The sequence below is a fragment of the Canis lupus genome, chromosome 6, assembly GCF_011100685.1.
Source record: "Canis lupus familiaris isolate Mischka breed German Shepherd chromosome 6, alternate assembly UU_Cfam_GSD_1.0, whole genome shotgun sequence".
Taxonomy (NCBI): Eukaryota; Metazoa; Chordata; class Mammalia; order Carnivora; family Canidae; genus Canis; species Canis lupus.
This window is the reverse complement of record NC_049227.1, coordinates 42,059,659-42,085,512: the sequence shown is the minus strand read 5'-3', so window position 1 is coordinate 42,085,512 and position 25,854 is coordinate 42,059,659. Positions and strand designations below refer to the sequence as shown.

Below are 25,854 nucleotides of genomic sequence, written 5' to 3'. Positions count from 1 at the left end.
CTTTTTTTTTTTTTTAAGATTTTATTTATTCATGAGAGGCACAGAGAGAGAGAGGCAGAGACATAGGAAGAGGGAGAAGCAGGCTCCATGCAGGGAGCCCAACGCGGGACTCAGTACTGATCCCAGGTCTCCAGGATCATCACACCCTGGGCTGAAGGCAGTGCTAAACTGCTGGGCCACTAGGGCTGCCCGCAAATTGGCTTTTGATCCTAAAAAAAATTTTTAAAGTTAAGGCTGTTACTCTGATCATTTATTCAAAGAAGTTTTGGTGCTGTATGCCAGCACAGTTTTAGCTACTGGGAGCATATCTGTGAATGAAACACATAGAAATATCTGCCTTCATGGAGCTTATGCTATATCTTTTCATTTTCATCTATATTTTGGAACTTGATTTCTCACTGAATGTGTATAGTATACCCTCTTCTCTTTTTGGTCTGTGTATGTCTTTATCTCCTATCCTTTGTTTTTTTTTTTAATTTGGTTCTGATATAGACATTTAATTTTTTTGTTCGCTTCATTAGCTTTATTTTCTGTTCTTAATGTAATGAATGAATGGAATGTTTTATTAGCCTCTTAAATTCAGCTAATTTAACTTGTTTTTTACGTGTTGACTCCTTGTTGGATCAGTGACCTCAGTGAAATGTTTCTTGGAGTTGAGCAAAAGAGTGAAATCAGCTAGGAGAAGTCTGTATTATGTTGATTGTGATTGCCCTTCAAATATCAAAGAGACAGGCAAGATGACAGTCTCAGATTTCTAGAAAGGAGGAGAAATGGGTTGTAGTGGTTGTCTTTATAAATCCCAGAAGATTGGTAATAAGCCTTTCATTTCACATACACATTTAAAGTCAGAATGATGTTTTTCTGAAACATTAAAGATTAAAACATATTTAATATATTTTCTTACCAGGACAGGGAATTATTTAGCGTATTTTAGAACTCTCCACGTATTTCCATGCAAAATTTAATGAAATGATTAGTTTTAAATCTGTTTCTCTTGGAGCGCCTGAATGGCTCAGTTGGTTGGATGTCTGTCTCGGACTCAAGTCATGATATCCAGGTCCTGGGATTGAACCTCATGTCGGGCCCCCCTACTCAAGGGGGAGTCTACTTCTCCCTCTGCCGCTCCCCGCGCCCTGCCATGCTCTCTCTCTCAAATTAAAAAAAAAAAAAAAATGTAAATCTTTTTCTTATTCATACTTGATAACTGAGATATTAGCATATTTTTAGAATTCTAAGATCCATTTGCCATTCAGTAGATTAATCATACAGTTGAGTATTTAGTTTATATTTATATTTATAAAATTAGCAAATATGAATGAAGTGTAGCATCTAGGGCTATGTCATATTATTGTTTTATGAACTATTAGCTGTCATAATCAAGCTTAGATTTACATGACTACTAAGTAAGTTAAGTTCAGGGCTTCATTTGTATTGAAACATCTACTGTATTTGGTTAATGATCAGCCTTTTTCTACCACTGAAAGTAAAAGAGACTCTAATTTGGTCTGATTTTATTAGATCTCTGTGCTTTTTTGGTAATAATATAGAAAAGCTGTGTACAAATGCACTTTCAGCCCTAAACAGTTTAAGGCTCTTGAGTGTATATTTTTAAAGGAAATCGTTGTTTGGTAGAGAACCTATCATATTCTAACTGCTTTAAATGTAAACACGTAAGTTGGCATTCAAAGGACGGGGTTTCTTTGTGGTCCTAGCAAAAGCACTGTGAATGATAAAGCCAAGATAATGTAATTAACCATAATCCAGAAGAGTGTGCATCCATCTAAGTGTTCAGTGCATGCTGAGTATTACTGTCTGTAGCCAGCAGTCTGAGGAATAGGACACTGGCAGCTGGTACAGACTGCCTAAGCTAAAAAAAAAAAAAAAGACTGCCTAAGCTAAAGTGCCCTTGTAAGCTTTTCCTCAGTGTTTACAAACTACTTGCCTCAGATTCATCTGAGATGCATGTTAATCGAGCAGATTCATTGACTTCCCTTAAGCATAATTCATGGGTGACCCAGTCAGTTCTTATGTACAGTAAAATTACATTCCAAATTATTTTTTTATGTCTATGGCTACAACCCTATTTTAAGCAGAAATGTCTAATAATATGTCTTGTGATAATATAAAACAGCTAAAAAGATAGGGGTCAGCTTCCATAAACAGTTTTGCAAGTGATAGTCACAGAGAGAGAGAGAGAGAGAGAGAGAGAGAGAGAGAGGGCAGAGACACAGGCAGAGGGAGAAGCAGGCTCCATGCACGGGGAGCCTGATGTGGGATTCGATCCCGGGTCTCCAGGATCGCGCCCTGGGCCAAAGGCAGGCGCCAAACCGCTGCACCACCCAGGGATCCCTCAAACTTGATATTTAACATAGGATTCTAAATTTATTTTTTTTTAAAGCCAACACTTTTAAATTATTCTGTCATTCTATGGGCAAAGCCATGGGTATTTAAAAATGAGTGTAACATCCTAAGAAAGAAATAAAGAAATACCTCTGATCTCAGAACTAGATTGTTGAGCTTCTTTTTTTTTTTTTTTTTGCTTTTTTTTTTTTTTTTTAAGATTTACTTTATTTGGGACGTCTGGATGGCTCAGCAGCGGCTCAGGTCCTGATCCTGGGATCTGGGATCAAGTCCCACGTTGGGCTCCCTGCATGGAGCCTCTTCTCCTTCTGCTTGTGTCTCTGCCTCTCTGTGTGCGTGTGTGTGTGTGTCTCTCTCGTGAATAAATAAATAAAATCTTTAAAAAAAAAGATGTACTTTATTTTAAAGAGAGAGCATTCGAGCAGGGGGAGGGACAGAGGGAGAGAAACTCAAGCCAACTGCCTGCTGAGCATGAAGCCTGAAGCAGGGTTTGATCCCATAACCCCACAATAATGACCTGACCTGAAATCAAGAGTTGGACACTTAACTGACTGAGCCACCCAGGCGCCCCATGAATCCTTTTTATTAGGATTACTACTCTAATTTTATTATTGGTCATCTTGTTAAAACTTGAAATATACCTAGCAGGCCCTTTAATTCCCAAGTTCCTTGAATGTAGTTCAATTTAGTGGTTGAGAATTCCATAAGTGACTAGCCAGTGTTGAATTAGAACTTCCAGCCGTTGGGCTGGGGCATAGTGGCAGACTTCCAAGGTGTACAAATACAAATGATCTTTAGTCATCTGAGTCACTGGACCTGTTGGCTGGCTATTAGCAGCCTTTTCATTTTAGGGTATACTATATAAACATTTTCTATACGGCCATCATGGGAAAAATCTTGGGAAACATGGTTTTAGCATATTTAAACCTCACTGCCTTTTTCTAAGGTTTTTTGTTTTTTGTTTTTTTAATTATTAGAGAGCAGGGGGAGAGGAAGGGAGAGGGACAAGCAGTCTGTGCTGAGTGCAGAGCCCCATGCAGTGCTTGATCTCACAACCCCAGACTGTGACCCGAGCCAAAACCAAGGGTCAGCTGCTCAAGTGAGCCACCCAGGTGTCCCAAACCTTACTGCCTTTTAAGACAGCAGCTCTCTAAAGTCCACACATAAGTAAGATTTACCAAGAGTGCTGTAAGTATTTGCTCTATGCTATGAATTTCATTAAAAGGATCGTGCTGTGTGTTAGGATTTTGAAGCTTGATTTTTTTTTTGCTTTGTGAAGGAAAGGCTACCCCACCCTGCCCTCTTTTTAACCACAGTAGAGCACTATATAGAATTTATTTTTGATGTTTCTGTAGGAATTCATCAATCTGAGGAATACTGAAACTACAATTTTGGGGGGCATTATTGTTTATGGGGAAAATAATCACAGAATAACTAATCTGTATGATTTTCTTTTGCTTCTTTAGGATATAATATATTCCCCAGGATTTAGAGGACAGAGAAGTCTGCTCTGCCTTCTTACCTCTACCTACCCCAGCCTCCAAAGTAGATTTATAGCAGATCAAAAGGTTGAGCTGTTTTATATTTTTCCAAATAAAATTTCAAGTCTTAGAGAAATTTTCAGCTGATAGGCCAAGATAATAAAACTATAGTGGACATGGTTGGTAGAAGGTGGACTGAGCAACAGGTGGAATATGTTTCATGTTGTATCTGAAATGAGGATAGAATAGAGAGAAGGAGTGACCATTTCATGAGGAGATGACCTTATCTGGGTTAATGGAACAAGAAACCAGCTTAGATGGGTGAACTTCCATTTTAGCCATTGTAAAACACAGATGAGTTAGTGTAAGATTACCAGTTTCCCTCATGGTATTGTTGATGTGGTGTGAGGTTAACAATTAACAGCACGAGGGAGATGCACTTCTCCTTTAGAAACTATTTAACTTAATTGGAATAGAATCAACTTATAGTTCAGTGTTAAGAAATGGCTTTCCAGGTACGCTTGGGTGGCTCAGTTAATCCTAGGGTCCTGGGATAGAGTCCCAAATTAGGCTCCCTGCAAGGAGCCTGCTTCTCCCTCTCTGTGTCTCTCATGAATAAATAAAATCTCAAAAAAATAAAAAATAAAGGTAAAACAGAGTTAACTCATTTTCATATTAACTAAATTATAGTGACTTAACCAGATTTTCAATTAATGAAGTCGAGAAAGAATATATATTCTAATAATTCTTAGTTTTAGAGGCTCTAAACCATTGTCCTTAGTATTAATTTCTGGCAGTTTATGTGACAGTGCTGCACCATGACCCTAGGCACTGTAGAAGAACATTAACAGAATGACTTCTGTCTTCTGTGTTCCCTATAGCAGCTAGGAGAGCGCTGTGCTAATTGCTTGATGATTATTGAATGAATACTGAATTATAATCAAATAATTAACTGGTGGTAGTTTAAGAGCATTTTCAGGTTATATTTATGATTGATTTTAAATATATCTAAAATGTATATATTAGCGTGATATAGGCATTCATCCATTGGCAGTGGAAGAGAGGGGAACTGTATTCAGTTTTGTTTTATAGGCACCTTGGTGGTGGTGGTGCTGTTTTTTTTGTTTGTTTTTTTTTAAGATTTATTTATTTATTCATGATAGAGAGAGAGGCAGAAACACAGGCAGAGGGAGAAGCAGGCTTCATGCCGGGAGCCTGACACAGGACTCAATCCCGAGGCTTCAGGATCGTGCCCTGTGCCAGAGGCAGGCGCCAAAACACCAAGCCACCCAGGGATCCCCGATGGTGATGTTTTTAAGTGAAACTGAGCCTTTAGCGTTTTTGAGCTCACATGTCAAATGTGTTGGATATAAGATTAGAAATTTCACATTCCTGCTTATATGTCAGGGAATATGATTATATGCTTGGTTTGCCCAGGGCATGATTTTTGTATTTATAGTGCTTTTTGCAGGTTCATTTTTGTTAACAGGGATTAACTACAAATATAGTAAAGTTTTAAAACATTAGTACTTTTTATTTTTCTACAATCTTCCAAGGCTTCCGTCTGGGCCAACTTGTAGCTCTAGATGTCATCTACCAGCAAAAAATAGCAGTTGGGGTTGGATGAGCAGTGACATTTGACCTACACTTAGGTCTGTTGACTACTCTAGGTCAGGAAACTAACACTGAATTTGTCACAGGGTTAGGAATAGGAGGGGCTGTGGGGTAGAAGAAGCAGACTGGGTGTGGGGCGTAATTTTTTTACTTCTTTCCATTTCTGTCCAGGTCTGTTATTTTCATTTGAGATCTGATACATGTTGTTGCCCCTATGTTTCTTACCATATTTAATCAAGGTTTGTGAAGGTCTTGCCTGTATGCTCTATTTACATTTTTTAAAAGAAAAGTATTTTTTAAAAACTCAGTCATATGATTCCTATGGGTTTCTTATGCTTTTTTTTTTCTTTCCTTGAATTATTAAAATATGCTGTGTAGGACTAACTTGTTTTTCTTTTTTCATTTCCATACAGGAAGGAGAAAATACTGTTCATGTAATTGATGTTACAGTTTTTAACTGGTGTTTTAACTGAGGGTTATTGTGAAAAGTCTTACTGTTTGCTAGATTCCTATGCCTGTAATATGCCTGTAATCTTTTCTAGGAATTTCAGGTTTTGCAATTTGATAATAACAGATCTAGGTAAGTACAAAATGAGCATCTCCTGCAGTTCTGAAAATCTAAATTTGGTTGAGAATTTAATACTTTATAACCAGTAAGACTTTGGATTTAGTTAAAGCTGAAGGCGATAAAGTGACTGCCCATACCTGTTGAGAGCTGAGTCAATCTGTAAATCAACATCTCTGATGTTTCTTTGGTCCTTGCTGCTGGAGTCAGAAGTTAGGAACAAGTCTAATGGCCTTTGTAAAATTCTCTTTGTCGTTTCACTGAGGAATGACTTAACATGAGTAAGGACTTACTGAAGTTTCTCCCTTTAACAAGATGCTTAGCCTTGCTGTCGGTGAGAGATCATGGTATAAAAAAGGAAATTTAACTGAATTTTATATTTAATTATTATAATCTTAAGATACTGTGAGCAACTCCCAGACTAAAAATCTTTATATAAGCTATCAGCATCAGCCTTATCATTTCCTTTGACTATTTTGTAGAACTTATACAATTTATGATGCCTAGATAATATTCTCAGAATTAGTGTTTAAAAATTCTTTTCATGAGCTCTCCTTATATAGTACCTAGGGTATTGTGGACATTGGGTAATAAAAGGATTGTAAATTTTTTTTTGACTCATTGACTGTAAGAAATGTGTGTTTGATATCACATATACTTTATATTACACAGGTGTGTGTGTGTGTGTGTGTGTATGAACTAAAAATTTAAAATAAAGTGATGCGGTGTTTTTTAAGCTGTTCTGTTGTAGTCTATTCTTTTTCTTTTTTTTAAATAAGATAGCGAGAGAGCAGGGGCAAGGGACAGAGGGAAAGAGAAAAGCAGAGTCCCTGCAGAGCATGTTGCCTAACGTGGGGCTCCATCCCAGGACCCTGAGATCATGACCTGAGCTGAAACCAAGAGTTGGGTGCTCAACTGACTGTACCACCCAGGTGCCCCTAGTCTATTCTTCTTCATTAAAAAAATTTTAAAGATCATGACCCAACAAATTGGTTTTAAGACCCAACACACATCTGGCGTGATCCTGGAGTCCCGGGATCAAGTTCCACATTCCACATTGGGCTCCCAGCATGGAGCCTGCTTCTCCTTCTTCCTATGTCTCTGCCACTTTCTCTGTGTCTCTCATGAATAAATAAATAAAATCTTAAAAAAAAAAAAAAAAAAAAACTTCTCATGTATTGAACTCTTGAAACATTTTAAGATGTATATAAAAACATACAAAACTTGAAATCTCTAAACATGTTACCTGCCTTTATCATTTGAATAAGATACTCTGTGCCCTGGTATTTATTATCTCCCTCTGCTTTGGACCTAATAGGCTTGGAAAGTTTGAAGGCATCACTGGGATGGCCAGTGAAGAAGGATTAAAAAAAAAAAAAAAGATCAAGAAAATGCATGGGCGCAAGCTATATTTGAGCTCTGTTTTTTCTAGCTCGCTGGCACTAGCTATAGCGCTGCTCAGCTAGGCACCTCTGTGGTCTCCTGTTACCAGTCCCTAAATCACAGTTCTGAACCTGAATTTAAAATTTCAAGCCTGCTTTCCAGGTGTGAGGTATAGGCTAAGCTAGACCACATGGGCTAAGGTGTGCTTGTAAACACGAATAGGGGTTGGTTGTATATTTGTATACACTTTTAGCTTAGAAAAATTTTCCTAGATTGAACTTCATTTAATGGTGTTTGCTTTCTTTCAAGTAATTTTTGTTATTAATCTTATACTTTCCCTTTTGATATTTGCCTTTTTCTAGGCCTTACATTTAGCTGCACACCTAAATAGGATCATCATAAAACTTAGTTTTTAAAAAATGATAGACAAAATCGTATCTTTTCTGTTTCACTTCAGGATTGAAGGTAGTAAAAGGAAATTTTAAGCTGAATTCCTTTTTGTGTATGATTGAAAATTCTGTAGTAATTTGTACATGTAAACATTGAGAACCTGTAGTGTGTAAAACACTAAAGTTTAAGTCTTCTCTAGAAATATTTCTGTGTGAGTAGTCAAGAGTCTTGGATTAAATGTTCAGCATGCACAAAATGTCCATTTAGGTTAAAAGTGCATACAAAATAATGTTTCAGTCTTAATGCTAGCTTAAATAATCAGAACTCCTGTACTTGTATTTAATATTTTTCCTGTACTTGTATTTAATATTTACCAGTGGCTAGCCCCACACATCCTTTCCATAGAGATTCTGGCCTGTAGGCCAAGTGTCCCCCCACCTTCAGTACAGATAGAATATGAAGGGCCTCCATCATCCCTCTTGGAAAATAAAAGATGCTGGGAAGCCCTGGGCAGCTATGTGTATAGCTCATCTGAAGAGCAAAGGGGTCAGGCAGCCTTTAAGTTCTTTAATGACTCCTGCTCAGATAAAAGATGCTAGTGGTTGGTTGGTTGGTTGGTTGGTTGGTTGGTTGGTTGGTTGAAGACATCATAGGTCTTTAAGAATCATATAAAACTCTGGGCTGTCTCCCCTGGCAAGTAGACACACACAGTTCTAAGACTCCCAAGATAATGTAAGAAGGTGCTTAGTTAACCTCTTACTATCTATTGTGTAAATCCTCAGATTCTCCTGGGTTGGTGATGGAGTGTTGAGAGTCAATGTAGGAACAGCGGAAATCTCATCAGTTTTTTACCCCGATACTGTCATTGTATGTTACCATTCATAATGGATCATTTTCTTTCATAGCTGTTGAAGTTTGTTCAGAATACAGCTGGGCTATTACCTGCTATCGGTGGTCCAGAAAGGACAGCCATCCCAGCAAAGAAACTGGCAAGTCCCAAGAACTGATGTGCTCTAGAATTCCCAGACAGATCAACCTAAAGGGATTAGAATCCAGTGTTAGCTATATTGAGGGCGAAGTTCTGTAGAGACCTATGCTTGCAAAGGGATAAATACTATGAGCAGTTGACTTCTTAGGTGATTTGGATGGCCCTTTGCCTTGATACTATAAAAGAGCTGAGGCAAACAGGGAAGAGTAATTGTGCCAGGCAGGCAGTGTTTTCATTATATTAGTAAGGAACATGGGGTTTATTTTAAATCTTTGAGGTGTCTCAAGGGTACTTTTTCTCCCCTCACCTTCACTGCTTTTCTCTATTAGGAAGTGGTATTTATATTCTGAGCCAACAGTGGTATTCCCAAATCCACCTATGGCTAAATACCAGCCACTGGTCTGTAAGAAGTCCATCTTCCCAGGTTGATTTCAGCTTTAGAAAGTTTGGTTTTTGCAAAAGCCTCATATAATATCCTACAGCCCTTACACGAATATTAGTATCAGGCCAGAAGTTTCCCTGGGATTCTGTTCCAGTACATTCAGCACCTAAGTTCTAAGAAGACTCCATGAAGTATTTGAGTATTTCCATTGCTTTTGGGTACAGGACTTTAAGTCAATTTGGGGTCAAAACAGAGAGAAATTAAACAATATCCCTATTAAAGTACATAGAACTTCCTTCAGCAAGAGAGGAGCCACACTGGTCAGGAAGCCCATTTTTCTCTGAGGGAACCCCTCAAGGTGGTGTCTTAGAAGGAGTCAAATTTCTGGAGCTGAAAGAAGTAAGCAGAAACCTAACCTTTTGGGAGACTGAAGCAAAGTGGAATCCTGCTGATCCCTTTTTTGCTTTTTTTTCTTTTTTCATGTAGATAGTCTTCCCATCATTTGTCCCCTCAGAGGTAAGACGAAAAACTGGATAGGATATAGCTACCAGGTTTGTGAGGCCTTGCATATGATTTTTTTAAATTACAAAATTAATACAAAATATGTATTATCTTTGGGGAGGTTATTATTAATACTTGGTTTTACTAAATGAATTAACACTGTTAATGAGTATGTCTACTCACCAGTACAGGAAGTATCATTGCCAGGTAACCACCAGCGAAAACGGCAAAGAAGATGGTATAGGTCATAAGTAGTGGAAATGTAGTGGCCAGAGGAGCAAGCAGGTTAGTGATGCCACAGAGGATGAGGTAAGACTTGTGGTAATGATACTTCTTGATCCAGTTTTGATCAGCAACCCATCCAGCGATTATCTGACTGACCGTCTCAGTGATACCTGGAACAAGATTGAAATGGCCCTATGAAATCCTTATTCCTTTTTCCCTAGCCCCTTTGGAAAGTGTTAACTGCATAAGACCTTTTTCCCTAAGTAATAGGACTTTCATCCTGAGTCAAGGACATAGAAAAATGGTCTCATTTATCTCTCAGTAGATTCTATCATTTATTTACTTGTTCCAAATACATCAAATACAATGCCAAAAAGGCTCCTCCAGAGTTGGGTAGAGGACCCCTCTGGTTTTTTTGTTTTTTTTTTCTCATCATGTTTGGAAAGCTTGTACCACCTAACTAGGAATCTCTGGTTACAGAGGACCCAGGGCCTTCCTCAGGCATCTCAGGTGCCTCAGCAGTTTAGCACCACCTTCAGCCCAGGGCCTGATCCTGGACACCCTGGATCGAGTCCCACATGGGGCTCCCTGCATGGAGCCTGCTTCTCCCTCAGCCTGTGTCTCTGCCCCTCTCTCTCTCTCTCTGTCTCTCATGAATAGATAAGTAAAATCATTTAAAAAGGGGCGGGGGGGGGGGCGGGCAGCCCCGGTGGCACAACGGTTTAGCGCCGCCTGCTGCCTAGGGCATGATCCTGGAGACCCTGGATCCAGTTCCATGTTAGGCTCTCTGCATGGAGCCTGCTTCTCCCCCTGCCTGTGTCTCTGCCTCTCTCTCTCTCTCTCTCTCTCTCTCTCTCTCTCTCTCTCGGTCTCTGTCTCTGTCTCTGTCTCTATGAATAAATAAATAAAAAATCTTAAAAAAAAAAGAAGAAGAAAAAGAAGAAGCCTCCTGCCTCCCTCAGGTGAGGGAGAGTTCTGAAAGACTGGTAGATCTTGTAGTCAGTGTTGCTGACTATGGTGGAAAACTGGACATTATAAATAATAAAGCCTTATGCTGAAGAAAAATAGATTGGGACTCGTTCTTAATAAGGTTTTGGTAATTAAGTGCTCCTTTTAAGGGTATGATGCTTAACTTGGAAATAGGCAGAAAATATGTTGTTTGTTTTATTTTGCTTTTTTGGAAATCTGGAAATGCATGATCATTTTGAACAGTAGAGCTAGGGTGTAAACAAAATTTAAGAATCACATATCTCAGTTTCATGGTAACAGAACATTCTTATTTTTTATTGATTATGAACTAATGTAGCATTTAAATAATGAAACATTTTACCAGGAGTAGCATGTGCTACAGTTGCTTTGTACTTTAAATTCTTCCTAAATTGCTCCACAAAAAAAAAGTTGGGCGGTGGAGGGGGGGACAGAAAATGCATACTAGTCTACTTCTATTTTTGGTTATTTCCTAGGATACGTATGGAAACTTTGTTACATTCATATGTTCTTTATGTTCTGTGGTCCTGTTGCACCACCTAATCTGATCTAAATTGATGACTACCAGACATTTTAGTGAAAAAAGCAGTTTAGCTATGTATCATTTTCTTGTTTACACAAGGCTCAGTTGGCTGAAGTGTGGGGTATCTTTGCAGTTGCAGGAATGGGGTATAGTCAGTTTTGTGAGGACTGAGTAAGCAATCTTGAAGAAATTCGGGAAAGAAAAGTTAATATCAGGCTACTTAGAATTTCCAGATGTTTAGAACAGTTCATTTCCATGTCATCCCTTTTCATTTTTTTAACATTCCTATTGTGTGTATTGAGAGAAACCCACTTCCTTTAAAAAAAAAAACTAAGCATTTTACTTCCTTACATTTTTATACTCCACTAAAATGATTTTCATAACATTGTAATTTGCCCAGTCATCAGCCCAGTCATCAATGAATGGCCTTAACAGGTGTACTTATCTGTCTTACTATGAGTGCAAGGGGGAAAATTCTTAGCTACACATACTTATAGAACATTATTGAAAGCTTATGATGGGCCAGGTACTATTCTAAACTCTTCCTGCATTGCTCATTCAATCCTGATAATCTTATGAGGATAGGTACTATTATCCCTATAATACAGATGAGGAAATTGAGGCACAGAGAACGTGACTAACTTGCCCACGTTAATACAGCTAGGAAATACAGAGCAAAACCTGAACCCAGGAAGTCTAGCTCTAGAACCAGTCCTTTCAACCTCTGCCTTATTAAGCTATCTGATTTTCCTGCTTCCTGGAGTGTCTGTTGCCAGTTTTTTAAAATCAAATATTTATCCAGCAAATACTTAATGTATACTTTGTCAGACAGACACTGACATGAAAATAAACAAGACTTGCTTAGGGGGCCACTGTCCGATATAGAGTACCTGTGTGCATGGTGCAGTGACAGATCTGTGGAGGACATGCCTGGTGCTCCCACCAGCCTGACTTCTTCTTTCCTGGCCCTCCCATAATTCCTTTCTAAAAAACTGTTTTTCTTTAGTTTTTTATAAAATGAAATAAATCTTTGTAAAGTTAAGTTCATTTTTCCTTTTGAGTTTGAGATCAAAGTATGCTTGCTTACCGGCTACAGAAATGAGGTAGGAGGCATCCATGGTGTCAATCCCCAGTGTTCTGGCTCTGGCCACCAGGTGAAAAGTAGGGATGAAATATGCCAACTGACTGAGGAGGAAAGACCAGGTAAATATGTAGAAGAAAGGGTTTTTTAAAAGGTACATGTCAAAGACTTTTTGTTTACAGCTCCATGAAATAGCCTCTTTCTCATAACTGTCCCCATTAGGCTCATGGTTGAGCTCTTTGTTTTTATTTTGTGAGACTCTTAAACTTGTACCAGGTTGTCCAGCCTTCTGCAGAGCACTGTCCCTGATGGTGGCCTCTTGTGTTTCATCGCAGGATGACGTTTCTGTTGTGCACACTGCCCCCAGACTACTTGGAGACAAGCTGCTGCCTTTATTTTTAATATCAGAATTGTTCTCGCTTTTGATATGAATGGGTCTTAGGAGCATACTAGAAGGCACCAAATTCAATGTGATCCCTCCAAGTAATGTAAGGGCACCTAAATGGGGGAGAGAAAGTGAGAAGTTAGGTTAAAAATTACCCCTCTCCGGGGATCCCTTGGTGGCTCAGCAGTTTAGTGCCTCCCTTTGGCCCGGGGCATGATCCTGGAGTTCCGGGATCGGGGATCGAGTCCCACATCGGGCTCCCTGCATGGAGCCTGCTTCTCTCTCTGCCTGTGTCTCTGCCTCTCTGTCTCATAAATAAATAAATACATACATCCATACATACCCACCTACCCCTCTCACAGTACTCTGTGTTCTTAGGCACAGAAGGGGCTCCACCACTAAATATATTCAGTCATAGTGCAGTAATTCCTGAAAACCCTACTTTGTCCCCTAAATTTAACTAAGTATCTAAATCTGTTGACTTCATTTTTAGCCCTACACACCACTATATCTTTGTGAAGACAAGGCGTCTTTTGAAAATAGAAAACCAGAAAGCTGCAACCAGGAGATGGCCTGGAAGGAGGGAGTGTTATTTGTGCAAGAGGAAAAAAGGTTTTTTTTTTTGGGGGGGGGGGGCGGGGGGTGGAGGAGTGGAGTATAAGGAGTGGATATTTGAAATGTTAGAAAATTACAGTGTTTTGGTTTTTTTTTTACAGTGTGTTTTATTTTTTTTTTAATTTTTTTATTTACTTATGATAGTCACAGAGAGAGAGAGAGAGAGGCAGAGACATAGGCAGAGGGAGAAGCAGGCTCCATGCACCGGGAGCCCGACGTGGGATTCGATCCCGGGTCTCCAGGATCGCGCCCTGGGCCAAAGGCAGGCGCTAAACCGCTGCGCCACCCAGGGATCCCAGCACCACCCAGGGATCCCTACAGTGTGTTTTAAATAGGGATTTAAGATACCCTAAAGTGTGATAGAAATTTAGGGACAATATACAGAATTAGATGTTAAGAGTCATTTCGGAACCTGCCTTAGAAGAGAGGCCAGCCTTTCATCTCATGCCGTTTTTAATTTCCTTGAAAGACAGTTGCCAATCTTGCTTTGGAGGCTGAGTCATTGCTTCATTTCAGCGTAGTCTGAAGATGGAATTGGCTATAGGTTCTGCTGTCGTGTCTTAGGGATTTGCCAGCTAGTTCTGTTTACTGTTAGACTACTGGTAGGTAGTTTTTCATTTGGGAAAGGAAAAACAAAAACGCTCTGTAGGTAGAAATAGGCTTGTATATATTCTTATATATGTAGAAGTACATATGCATATATTTTTCCAGTAACTTAAGATTTTAATCTGAATGTTTTAGCTCAGGCAAAAAGCAAATTGTAGAGTGAATGGTATTCATTTGTGAAAAATTTATAGATGACCGTATATAAAAGATTAAAGACCATAATGTTCTTTTACCCACTTCTTTTTCTTGGTCTATTTTAGTGAGTCAGATGGAGGTATTTTTTTAACGTGGACTTTTTTCTTACGGGACTATTTGAAAAGAGAGTGCCTTACTGGTGAAAGGAGGAGAAGGGAATCCTTGCATCCCCAGGGGTATCACTTTCCCTGCAAGGGGTTTTGCCCTCCATACTTTCAAACATGAATCTTAGGAACTCGGATTTGCTTGTGTGGGCTGTGGCAAAACCTGCAAGTAGTTCAGCGTGTCTTCTGCTGTGTGTTCTCCAAGGAAGGGGAGGAACATGTTTACTTTAGAAATCATGCTTATTTCTTCCCTGGCTCAAAAATTCACTTCCATTCATCAGAGGGAAGGAAAGAGCTGAACATTATCTTGTGGAATAGGTAGTTCAGACACAGAATGACTTACCTGTCCAGTCATACACATCTATCAGGACTTTTGTAAAAGGTGCTAACAGAAATGTCAGTCCCATCCCAGAACGGGCAATAGCTGCAGAAAGAGCTAATCGTTTTTTGAAGTATTTGATAGTCACCATAGCAGCTGTGTAGTACAGGAAAGCAGAACCCAAACCTAAAGAGAAAAACAATAGCTTGGAATCACGCAGAGTGGCTTGGTATCAGATGAGATATTCTCCTGGACCTGAGATAATTTAAGTAGGCCTTTTGGGCCCATGGATGAGACAGTAAAAAAGAAGGTTCCTAGTTCCATTTTTTACAGTCTTATTTTTATAGTGGACTCACCAGGTAAAAGTCCCATAGTCACACAAAGAAAGGGGATGTTAGTAGCCCAGCTGCTGATCAGATATCCACCAGTAACAAGGAAAGCCCCAAGAATGGAGGCAATTTTCTCTCCAGTTATGTCACACATAATGGCAACCAGGGGACCTCGGAAAAAGGGAGAGGCAAGTACTAAGTTAAACATGCTCTGGCATTTCTTAGCGTTTGATGTGCAATTTAAATGAGCAACTGAAGGAAAACAAGAGGACTTGTGTTCGGAGTTGTATATCCTTTAGAAAGGTGTCTGTGTTAGGTTTCATAATATTCCCAGTCCCACACTACTTTGTTTTTTGGAAAAAGAGCTGTTTTAAAGAGGATTATAAATAAGCAGATTTGAAAATGCATTATAAGACCACAAAATGAGGGGCACCTAGCTGACTCAGTTTGGAAGAGCATGGGACTCTTGATCTCAGGGTCGTGAGTTTGAGCCTCATGTTGGGTGTTGTGATTACTTAAGTAAAACCTTAAAAAAAAAAAAAAAACTACAAAAAAAATCTACAAATGAGATTGCACCTAGTGACCTATGAGTAGTAGAACAAGGTTGAATCATTACTCTACCACGTTTTAGCCCCAAATAAAAGCAAAGGAAGAGGAATTGGTTCTATATGTTGTTTTGAATATGCTTAGATGATGGCTGAAGAACTTCATGGTCTGATTTCCGAGATAGACTGGCTCACTGAACCTGTATTCAGGCACTGTGAAAAGAAACAAGGCATGAAAAATTGAATCATGGACTTAAATAGTTGGATTCTTAAGCATTGAACCCTATTCTGATTTTGTCAAGTAAAGTCTAAACACTGCAAGTCTAACTTTTCTTAGCTTTATCTATTAATGAATCTGAGTTTTAGCAACACTTCAGTCTTAAATGACTGACAGATGAATCTTCTCAGGATTGCCCTTTGTGGTGCTTTTCCTTGGACAGCAAGCTTAATGCCAGCTTTATACCTGCAGAAAAACGAAGGGATGACATGATGGATCCAATCCAACCAGTTTGCTCTGAGGTGCTTTCAAATTCTTCTTGGAAAACCACAAAGAAAATTGCAAATGTCTTGGTCATCCCCATCACAAACACATTTACCTAAATCAAAGCAGACCAAAGAGTCCAAGTCAGGTGGTGAGGCGAGCCATTACAGAGGTTACAGCAGCTTGCGCTTAGATTGCCTCCCTCTGTGCCTCTCCACCACCCTGCCACCAGCCCCAGGTCGCCAGTATTTTTTTTTAAGACTTTATTTGTGGGAAAGAGACAGCACAAGAGCAGGGGGAAAAGGCAGAGAGAGAGGAAGGAGCAGAGACTCCCTGCTGATCAGGGAGCCTGATGCTGGGCTCAGTCCTAGGACCCCAGGATCAAGACCTAAGCCCAAGGCAGATGCTTAATAAACTGAGCCACCCAGGCACCCCCGGTCATCAGAATTAACCAGTTTGTTTGTTGGTTTCACATTATACATTTTGTATTTTGTGAGGTGGCCATGCCCTTGGAGCTCTTGAGTACTTTACACAAAAGCATCTCATTTAATCCTCATTACAAAGCTATGGAGTCAGTCTTTTTATTTTTTTTATTTTTTGCAAATTGTGGTTTAGGGAGATTAAAATTCGCTCAAGATGGGGGTGAGTTTGAACCCAGATAGACTAACTCCAGACCAACAACTATATTGTCAGAATCCCGTCCATTAAGGACAGCTAATTCCATTTAACCTTTGTGAGAGAAGCATGTTGGTCCAAAAGATGAATTGTTCCCATCAGTTCTCAGATTGGCTTTGCTTTAACTTTGCTCTTGAACTGAGTACCCTTCTTCACTTGATATATAAATAGGATGGCCATATAATGTCTCATCCAAATGGAAACTCACAAGGGGTGCTTACAGCAGTTGAGCGTCTGCCTTCGGCTCAAGGCGGGATTCTGGGTCCAGAATGGAGTCCCGCGTCGGGCTCCCTGCATGGAGCCTGCTTGTCCCTCTGCCTGTGTCTCTGCCTCTCTCTCTGTCTCTCTCAGGAATATATAAATACAATCTTAGAGAGTGGAAAGGAGCACTACTATTTTATGCCAGAACAGCAAAAGTAAACAGGTTGGAGGTTCACCTTATGGTGGGTCATGCACCCCTTCCTTTTCTTTTGTCTCAACTAATCCCCCTGGCCAGCACCGCCTTCTCCCTTCCAGGAGGAGGAATATCCCTTTTGAGGTCAAGTTTTCTTTCTGTTGCCTATTAACATTTGTTTCTTAGAATTCTACTTATCCTGAGGGCAGTGAAGAGCAGAGGTCAGGAGGGGGAAACTGGACAGGAAGCCACCCAGCCAGGGTTTGAGGCACTCAGCACAGGAGCCACGTGTACTGCAGGGACTTCCAAACTTCCCCTTTCTTTTTTTTTTTTTTTAAAGATTTTATTTATTCATGAGAGACAGAGAGAGAGAGAGGCAGAGACACAGGCAGAGGGAGAAGCAGGCTCCAGGCAGGGAGCCCGATGTGGGACTCGATCCCGGAACTCGATCCCGGGACTCTGGGATCACACCCTGAGCCAAAGGCAGATGCCCAACCACTGAGCTACCCAGGCGTCCCCCCCTCCCTTTCTTTTTTTCAGTGGCCTTAGCTTTCCAAGGCAGACTTTCTCTGCTTCCAGCATGGCTTTGCATCACTTATGAGCCATAGACCCTGGGCTTCCTTTTCACTAATTCCATTTTCTCTGCCTAGTATGCATTACCCGCTGTCATTCACTCATCTCACTCTGTACCTGTTCCATAGACAGGTACAGATTTAAGTTCCCACCAGCATATTCATAACATCATAGTTCCAAGTAGTGTTCTGCAGTCAGCTGCCTTGGCCTGAATCTGGACTCCACTTCCTATAAGGGGTGTGATCTTGGGCAAACTACTTCACAGAAATCAAGCTTTCTCTTTTGTAAAGTGAAGATAAAATGTTACGCTCATAGAACTGAAGATTGAGAGAAATTCAGGTAAGTTATAGCACTTGATGATACTCAAGCTGTTAACTATGATAAAGTTGGGTATGGTGAGAAGAGGATCCTTTAATGTTTTCCCCATTTTTATTTGATAGTAGCAACAAAATTGTCCTTATTCAGAGTGAACAATGCCATGGACACCTGGCCAATATACATTCACGAGTGAAAAAGACATTTTATCAGGCCCTTGTTCAGGCAATGTGTAATCCTCATATTTCTCAAAGTTGCTTCTATCTGGAAATGAGGCTAGAGAGCATAGCAAGCCTCAGGCGGCCCCCACTTGTTTTTCTCAGTTCAGAATGCACAGTGGCTATTGCATCCTTTCCTGAGCTAGGGACGCCACAGTGAAGCATCATTCTGTAAAATACCCTTCCTCTTTTTCTGTGGACATGGGTTCTGGGCTGGTGTCTAGATGATTGCTGACCTTTCTTAGCCACCTGAATTTGGCTAGGTTCTGTTCCCCCCAGTTCAGTTTCCTCTCTGGTCTGTCCTTGGTGGGTGGGTGTAGCAACAGTCAGTGGATAGGACTTGCCTTTGATGAGTGGGTCTGTGTCTTCCACTGTGTGTCAAGAAAGCCAAGGACACAGCCTTTGCATCAGCTCTGCCTCCCTCCCTTAACTTGTAACTTTCCAACTTTGTTTGTATCTTGGCTCAGATATCAAAATTTTTTTCCCCAAGATCTGGATTTTCCCTTAGTTATCCAAGTAGACTAGGTAAGTCTATATTCTAGGACTTCATTACTTCATCCTGGCTTTCGACCAAGGTAGGTGGGTTTGAGTCCTGTTCCGGAGTCCACCTTAGACATTGTAAATCATTGTAAACTCACCCCAAAATAAAAGCCCCTAGAAGTTCTCCCATGGCTGACTCAGCCCCCTCATTTTAATTGTATCTTCAAGAGCAATCCCCCCCGGCCCCCCCCCACACACACACACAGAGCTCTCTCAGATCAACTCTCATGACAATATTATCTTGAGAAAGGGGGGCTGGATCAGCCACAGTGGCCCCTTTTGAATAGAGAGCATCAGGCTTTGTCAGAAAGGATTGGGTAATTATTGTTTAACAACTTCCTTCTACTCTGGGTCCCTTTCTGTTATCACCCCAGCTCTTCCTTCCTGGACTACACAAACTAGAGAGCAATCTTAGGTTATCTCTGCTTCCTCACCTCCCACCACTGACAGGGAGGCTACCAGAGGCTTCCTTGTTGCTGAACTAACAAAGCCGTCATCAGTTCTGTGGCATCCAACCTCAAGGCAGCATCTATTCGTCTTAGCTCCTGGATATTTCTGCCTTTGCTTCTCTGGTGCTGCATCGTAGCTTCTCCCATTGCGTCTTAGTTTCCTCCGTGGGCTACTCTCCACCAACCCCGAACATCACAACATCAGTTTTCCCCAGGCTTCTGCTGAGTTGCTCTTCTCCCCATCCCTGATGATTTTACCCATCCTGCCTGTTGGTTCAAGCTGACCGATGTATGCTGATGATTCAGATTTCAGTATGCAGATTCCGTGCTCCACCTGCACGTGAGCTGCTGAACACATTATTGGTGACATTACAGGTCCCACAGACCCTGCCCAGGATTAAACCATCCAAGCATTTTCAAATATTCTTCCCTTCTTCATGTGTCCTCTAACTCAGTGAATGATGCATCATCCTCTAAGTTACTCAAGCCAACAACGCAGGACTCCTTGATTCCCTTTCTCCCTGGTATACTCTGTTAACTGTCCAAATCTTATAGGCCTGTCTCCTCCATATTGCACTGACCTGTTTTCTCCATCCTCATTGTTACTGCTTAATGGTCTGGTTATTAGGAGACACCTGGGCATGATGCTGGGGTTCTGGGATCGAGTCCCACGTCGGGCTCCCTGCATGGAGCCTGCTTCTCCCTCTGCCTGTGTCTCTGCCTCTCTTTCTGGGTCTCTCATGAATAAATAAATAAAATCTTTTTTTTTTTAATCTGATTATTAGGTAGTCTTTCTTATCACCAACTACACTGGTCAAATAACTTTTATCCCTAGAGGATAATTAGGAAAAGTAAGACTCGTTATTGGGAAGAAAGGTGGGAGATCTGGAGATCCTCACCAGTAGTGCTGGTTCTGCAAAGCCTGTGATTTGGGGAGGTGGGAGCCCCTGGGAAGGCTCTCAGACAGGGCATCCTTAGTTTCCTTATTAGTGACACTTCTCGGAGAAAAGAAAAGTCTACATTCTTTGGTAATGAAGCTAATGTTTAACAAATAGTCCTCTGGTTAGGAGATTTGTATTACATAAATCCTGCCTGAGGACCTGTGACCCTGCTTTCTCCTCCTCTGTCACTAGGGCGAGGCATGATTTCCCATCATCCTATTTGCGGAGCTCTTAGTGATCACATTGTGGACTGCAGGATCGTTAATTAGTAGTCACCGTGACCCACAGTCCCGTCTTTGTGAGGTTCTTACTGTAAGGCAGAGCAGGGGAGGAGGAGGACAGGAGAGATAGGGTATCTTTGTGGGTACATCTCAAAGTTAGCTTATTTGGAAACACACAGAATGTGGAGCTGGTGCCACTGTTACAGTCTTGTTTGGGGCATAGCTGGAATGGGACTCAACAATATTCTAGAATGGCCATGATAACAACTCAGATCACTACTATCTCACAACAACCTTAAGAGCCTCTGGAGGAGGAGGAGGAGGAGGAGGGAAATAAATTAATTAGAAAATGGTGTGCCCGGGATGCCTGGGTGGCTCAGCGGTTGACCATCTGCCTTCAGCTCAGGGCATGATCCCGGGTTTGGGGATCGAGTCCCACATCCATCTCCCTGCAGGGAGCCTGCTTCTCCCTCTGCAAACATCTCCATCCCCAGGAGAGAGGGAGGTTGCCGCAGTGTGTATACGGGCGGAGCTGGGAACCCACCCAACAGCAACGTTCAGCACCTGCACATCCTAACTGCCATGCAGCCAGGGTAGAGGCGCTGCTGGAGGCAGAGCATCCTCTAGGTGTCGGAGTGGTAGCAAGGAGGGGACCAGAGGGGAACTGGCTTTCGCTCAAGGAGGACGTTTTCAACCTTCTCTGAAGTTCAATGTAGGCCACGGACTTTGGCAGCTCTCAGCAGTTCTGGCTTTGCTCTGAGCCCTTCTCCAGAGGAACCGTCTTGTGGGCAGTAGGAAAGGGGAAAGGAAATTCTTACCAGGAAGAAATGAAATACAATCATCCATCCCCAACCTCCATCCAGGGCTTTAGTGTAAGGTCGGGCCTTCCTTGCCCTCTGCACCATGATGGTTGGTCCCTGTGACAAGACCAAGACAGATGATTCAGTTGACAAGAAGCTGATGTAAACCTTTAAACTTTGTGATATAAAACCATGTGTAATATTTTTAGGCTTACCCCTTTAAAAATAGATGATTTCCTGATTTCTAAATTGTTTACAGACTCTGATCTCAACCTCAAAAATGCAAGCAGGGCATCTTTGGGGGTTTTCTGGAGGCCTGCTGCCTAGCTTCACCTGGCAATCCAGATGACTTTGACAGTTATCTTGAGGCATGTCCTTAGTTACAAGTAAAATCTGCCTGACTACAATGTCTCCCTATCTCTGTTTACTCCATAATCACCATCCAGACAGAACCAGACAGATGAGAAAAAACAAGTGAAAGGCCATGATTTGAGGGACATCAAAGCTACCACAGAGATCTGAATGGCATCTGAAAGAGGACCACTCGTTTAATTTCAGGCAGGAATTGCAAAGGAGATTACAAAGCCTGACCCCACTGTGGCGTGGCTGCTCCGAGCACTGTCCTCCATGTCCTCCCCCTAGGTCTGCAAGCCACATCCTAGGGAAAGTTGTCCATCATCCTCCGATCCTCTGCGTGAGCTCCTGACTTAAGAGAAATAAGGAAGAGAGGAGGAGCCTCGGGTTTAGGAATTCCCTTTACTAAGCAGAGGCTAAAAGTTTTTATTTTACCTTTGATGTGGTATTCAGCAAAGGAATCCACCGATGAGGCAATCTGGGAAGAAAAATATACAATTTCCTACAAAGTTACTCTTTTTTAAAGGCCTTTCTTTCCGCTGTGAACACGTGCGAGCATTCTAAGTCTGTGAGGCTGGAGCCAACGCGGTCACTCCTGCCAGTGGACTTTACTTCCCGAGGGGAGGAGGAAAATGCGATTTGACATCATTCCAGGCCCTCCCTCCACCCATCTAGACTCAGAAAGTAGAATTTCACCCTAGGCTCAGAAGCAAGTATCAGAGTAAACCAAGTAGAAAATCCTTTTTGGTAACTAGTGTTAAATTAATCACACAAGGAAGCCATTACACAGCCGGGGCTCTAATGCCGAGGTGGTTCATGTAGGCAAACCAAAATCTAAGCCTGTAAATGCCTCGAAGTTACCAAATTAAAATGGGAAGGACAGGGGATCGCTGGGTGGCTCAGTGGTTTGGCGCCACCTTCAGCCCGGGGCGTGACCCTGGAGACCCGGGATCGAGTCCCATGTTGGGCTCCCTGTGGTGGAGCCTGCTTCTCCCTCTGCCTGTGTCTCTGCTTCTCTCTGTGTGTGTCTGTCATGAATAAATAAATAAAATCTTAAAAAAAAAAGCCACTCACAACTTCCTTGCTTTGCATCCACCTTTTCTATATAAAAGCCTGTCCCTGAGCTCCTGTTGATAGAGTGCTGCTAAATACTTCTGATTTAACAATGCCTGATTTGAATTGATTTTTGCTCAAATAAACTCTTAACCATATTTACTTAATATGCCTCAGTTTACCTTTTAACAGTTCTGGTATCAAAAAAAAAAACAGTTCTAGTATCAGAAGAGGGAACAAAAGGAAACACCTGTGCACCCCAGGAACAAGGAGCAAGGGGTGCAGGTACCCCACAAGCCCAGAGCTTGAGGCTTTCTTGCTGCCTCTTCAGGTCAAGGGCAAGGCCCTCTTGGATCCTAGCTCCACTGCCTTCAGATTCCAAACTGTCAGCCTTTATTCAAGCATTTCTTTTTAGGGACTGGGTTCGACTTAAAAACTGGCCTGGCTCTGGGGACAGACAAGGTCCAACTTAAACTGGGCTGGGGTCCAGTGTGAGGCCTCAGGTAAATAAAATATGGTGTTAAAGCTGAACAGGGGGAACCCTGGGTGGCGCAGCGGTTTAGAGTGTCTCCGCCTCTCTCTCTCTCTCTGTGACTATCATAAATAAATAAAAATTAAAAAAAAAAAAAAAAGCTGAACAGGCAGCTTGGCCTTACCAAAGGTGATCAACCTTGGATGATGGTGGCCACAGCGGAGAACTTTTAATTTAGGTGAATGCATCCACTTATGTGGTTCCCTAGAGATAAAAGAGTCTTAGCCAAGCACTCACTATAAAAGGTAGGTGGAATACAATTTTTCCTCCTCTACGATTTCTGGTGACCAGAATGAGACCTCCTGGGACACCCCACTCACTCCAGAGCCTGCAGAGGGGATCCTGGAAAAAACTGCTAGAAGCCAGCAGAGGGTGAGAATTCCTACCAAAGTGAGCTGTCCTGGACCTCTGTCTGTGGTGCCTGATCGAGAGGAAGGTAAGGTTCATGGTGTCCCTTCTTTCCGAGGTCAGACTGACAGGAGAAAAACATTTTTTTTTAATTTTATTTATTTATTTATTCATTCATGAGAGAGAGAGAGAGAGAGAGAGAGAGAGAGAGAGAAGGGCAGGCAGAGACGCAGGCAGAGGGATAAGCAGGCTACACGCAGGGAGCCCGACGCGGGACTCAATCCCCGGTCTCCAGGGTCACACCCTGGGATGAAGGCAGCGCTAACCGCTGAGCCCCCACCCCCACCCCTGGCTGCCCGAGAAAAACATTTGTGTAAGACTTACATCTTTGAATTGTGGCTCATGAATTTCTACTTGGACAGCAGTGGTTGGCAGTCTTTTCCTGGAGACAGCTACCTTTCCCCACTTTGTCTCATCTCTGTCCTGAGAGCTTGTTTGGCTCTTCTGCCCCTTGGGACCCTTGGAAGAGCAGGGAGCTCAACTGCAGGGCTGGAGGCCTTAAAACCATGGCGGGGCACCAATAGGGCTGCACCCCGAACGCACTAGTGTCCTACTGGCCATGGCTGGCTGTCAGAGGGATTCCCAGAAGTCTTCTGTACAATTCCTTTTGGGAATAAGTCTGGGTCTTGGGGGGCAATATCTCTTGCACCTTTTTTGGGGGCACCTCTTCTGTCCATAGTTAAGTCAGAAGAGGTTTGTTAGTTTGGGTTTTGAATTCACCTGATACGGATACCTTTGGTTTAAAAGAAAAAGAAAAATATTTACTGTTTTTCTAGCTAAAAAGTGTTAATAAAATATTTGAAAGGTTTTTAGTGAGCTTTGTGGTCAGAAGTTGGCCAGATTGGAAGCTGATATTCAGAACCTGTGAGGAACTTTTTAAAAGGCCCTTTTCCTGGGGCGCCTGAGAGGCTCAGTCGGTTATTAAGCTCAGGTCATGATCGCAGGGTCCTGGTACTGAGCCCTCTGTCAGGCCCCCTCTCCCCCTGTCCCCCACTTCACGCTGGCTCTGTCTCTCTTGTGCTCTAGCTCTCTCAAATAAAAAAAAAGCTTTTTAAAAAATTAAAAATAAACAAATAAAAAGGCTGTTTTCCCTAAACTAAAGTGAAAGTATGTACCCAGAAGGGAAAAAAAAAAATATTCCCAAGCTACTGTGAGAAGATTTACTAAATCATAAAGGCACACAGCTTTAACCCTAGAATATGAGAATCTTTTAATTTCCATCTTAGTTGAAATCCCCCTGATAAATAATAAGTAAAGCAGCAAATTGAAGATCATGTAAGTGGATGGGAGGGTCAGCTGGCCTCTCGATGACGTTCAGGGTGCAACCCAGTTCTCTGAGGAATCAAAAGCAACTGTACTGTCTTGACAAATCTCATCTTTACAAGAACAAAAATGTGGCTCTAGAAACAGTTCAAAGTCTGCCATCCATTTTACCACCCCCAAACCTCTCTTGTTCCTCTCAAAAAGCTTGTAGATACTGAAAAAACAACAACAACAACAACTGGATTTGGGGAATAAAAGTCCTTTTTCCTGGAATTTATATCTTTTCCCTGTGCCTTTGAGATGTAAATGTTCTACTTCGGTTCTCCAGGTACCCAGAGCCATTTCCTTGAAGTGCAGACTTCAGGGAGGTAATTCTTAACAGAAAAGACAAAAGAGAAATGGGAGTTGCCGGTGGGGGGCCCTGCTTGGAAAGTAGGAGAAAGTTATACGAGGTTAGGTTAAATGATGGTATTCACTGAATATCTACATTATCAAGTAAGATAAAATACTAGAATATTAATTATTGAACATAAATTTATTTACTTTTGGCTCCTTATGCAGAGGAACTGAAGATGTGAGTCTATTGGTATGTTTTATGTGACATTGAAAAATTTATGAGGAAGGCTACACTACTAGAAATTATCAAACGTATTTATAAATTCTCCAGTCCATGGAATGTTTAGCAGTCCACAATTGCTTACTTCTCTATTTTCATAAGAAATTAAGGATTCTTAAAAAAAAAAAGAAAGAAAGAAAGAAGAAAGAAAGAGAAGAAAGAAGGAAAGAAAGAAAGAAAGAAAGAAAGAAAGAAAGAAAGAAAGAAAGAAAGAAAGAAAGAAAAGAAATTAAGGATTCTGAGTTAAGGATTCTGAGTTAATTAATGTATAATTAAAACTTAGTATGGGTGAAAGGAAACAACTGTGTATGAAAAGGAGGGGGGGGATCCCTGGGTGGCGCAGCGGTTTGGCGCCTGCCTTTGGCCCAGGGGGCGATCCTGGAGACCCGGGATCGAATCCCACATCGGGCTCCCGGTGCATGGAGCCTGCTTCTCCCTCTGC

General features: G+C 41.6%; 1 protein-coding gene across 3 annotated transcripts in view; it reads right to left on the bottom strand.

The window, feature by feature from the left end:
- SLC16A4 (solute carrier family 16 member 4) overlaps positions 1-22,178 on the bottom strand; it is a 28,689-nt gene extending 6,511 nt beyond the window's left edge. The window contains exons 1-9 of one of the 3 annotated variants that reach the window (XM_038541034.1): positions 21,976-22,178; positions 21,205-21,303; positions 16,043-16,175; positions 15,062-15,205; positions 14,730-14,891; positions 12,488-12,979; positions 9,849-10,060; positions 8,737-8,830; positions 870-7,164 (exon numbers count right to left, since the gene is read on the bottom strand). In XM_038541034.1, coding sequence (XP_038396962.1) covers positions 7,115-7,164; positions 8,737-8,830; positions 9,849-10,060; positions 12,488-12,979; positions 14,730-14,891; positions 15,062-15,205; positions 16,043-16,175; positions 21,205-21,291 — 1,374 coding nt within the window. In that variant the 5' untranslated portion in view covers positions 21,292-21,303; positions 21,976-22,178 and the 3' untranslated portion in view covers positions 870-7,114. Of the gene's footprint in view, positions 1-869; positions 7,165-8,736; positions 8,831-9,848; positions 10,061-12,487; positions 12,980-14,729; positions 14,892-15,061; positions 15,206-16,042; positions 16,176-21,204; positions 21,304-21,975 lie in introns of those variants that run through there. The other 2 variants (XM_038541035.1, XM_038541033.1) reach the window with 2 other exon arrangements.
- Positions 22,179-25,854: the final 3,676 nt, after the last annotated feature.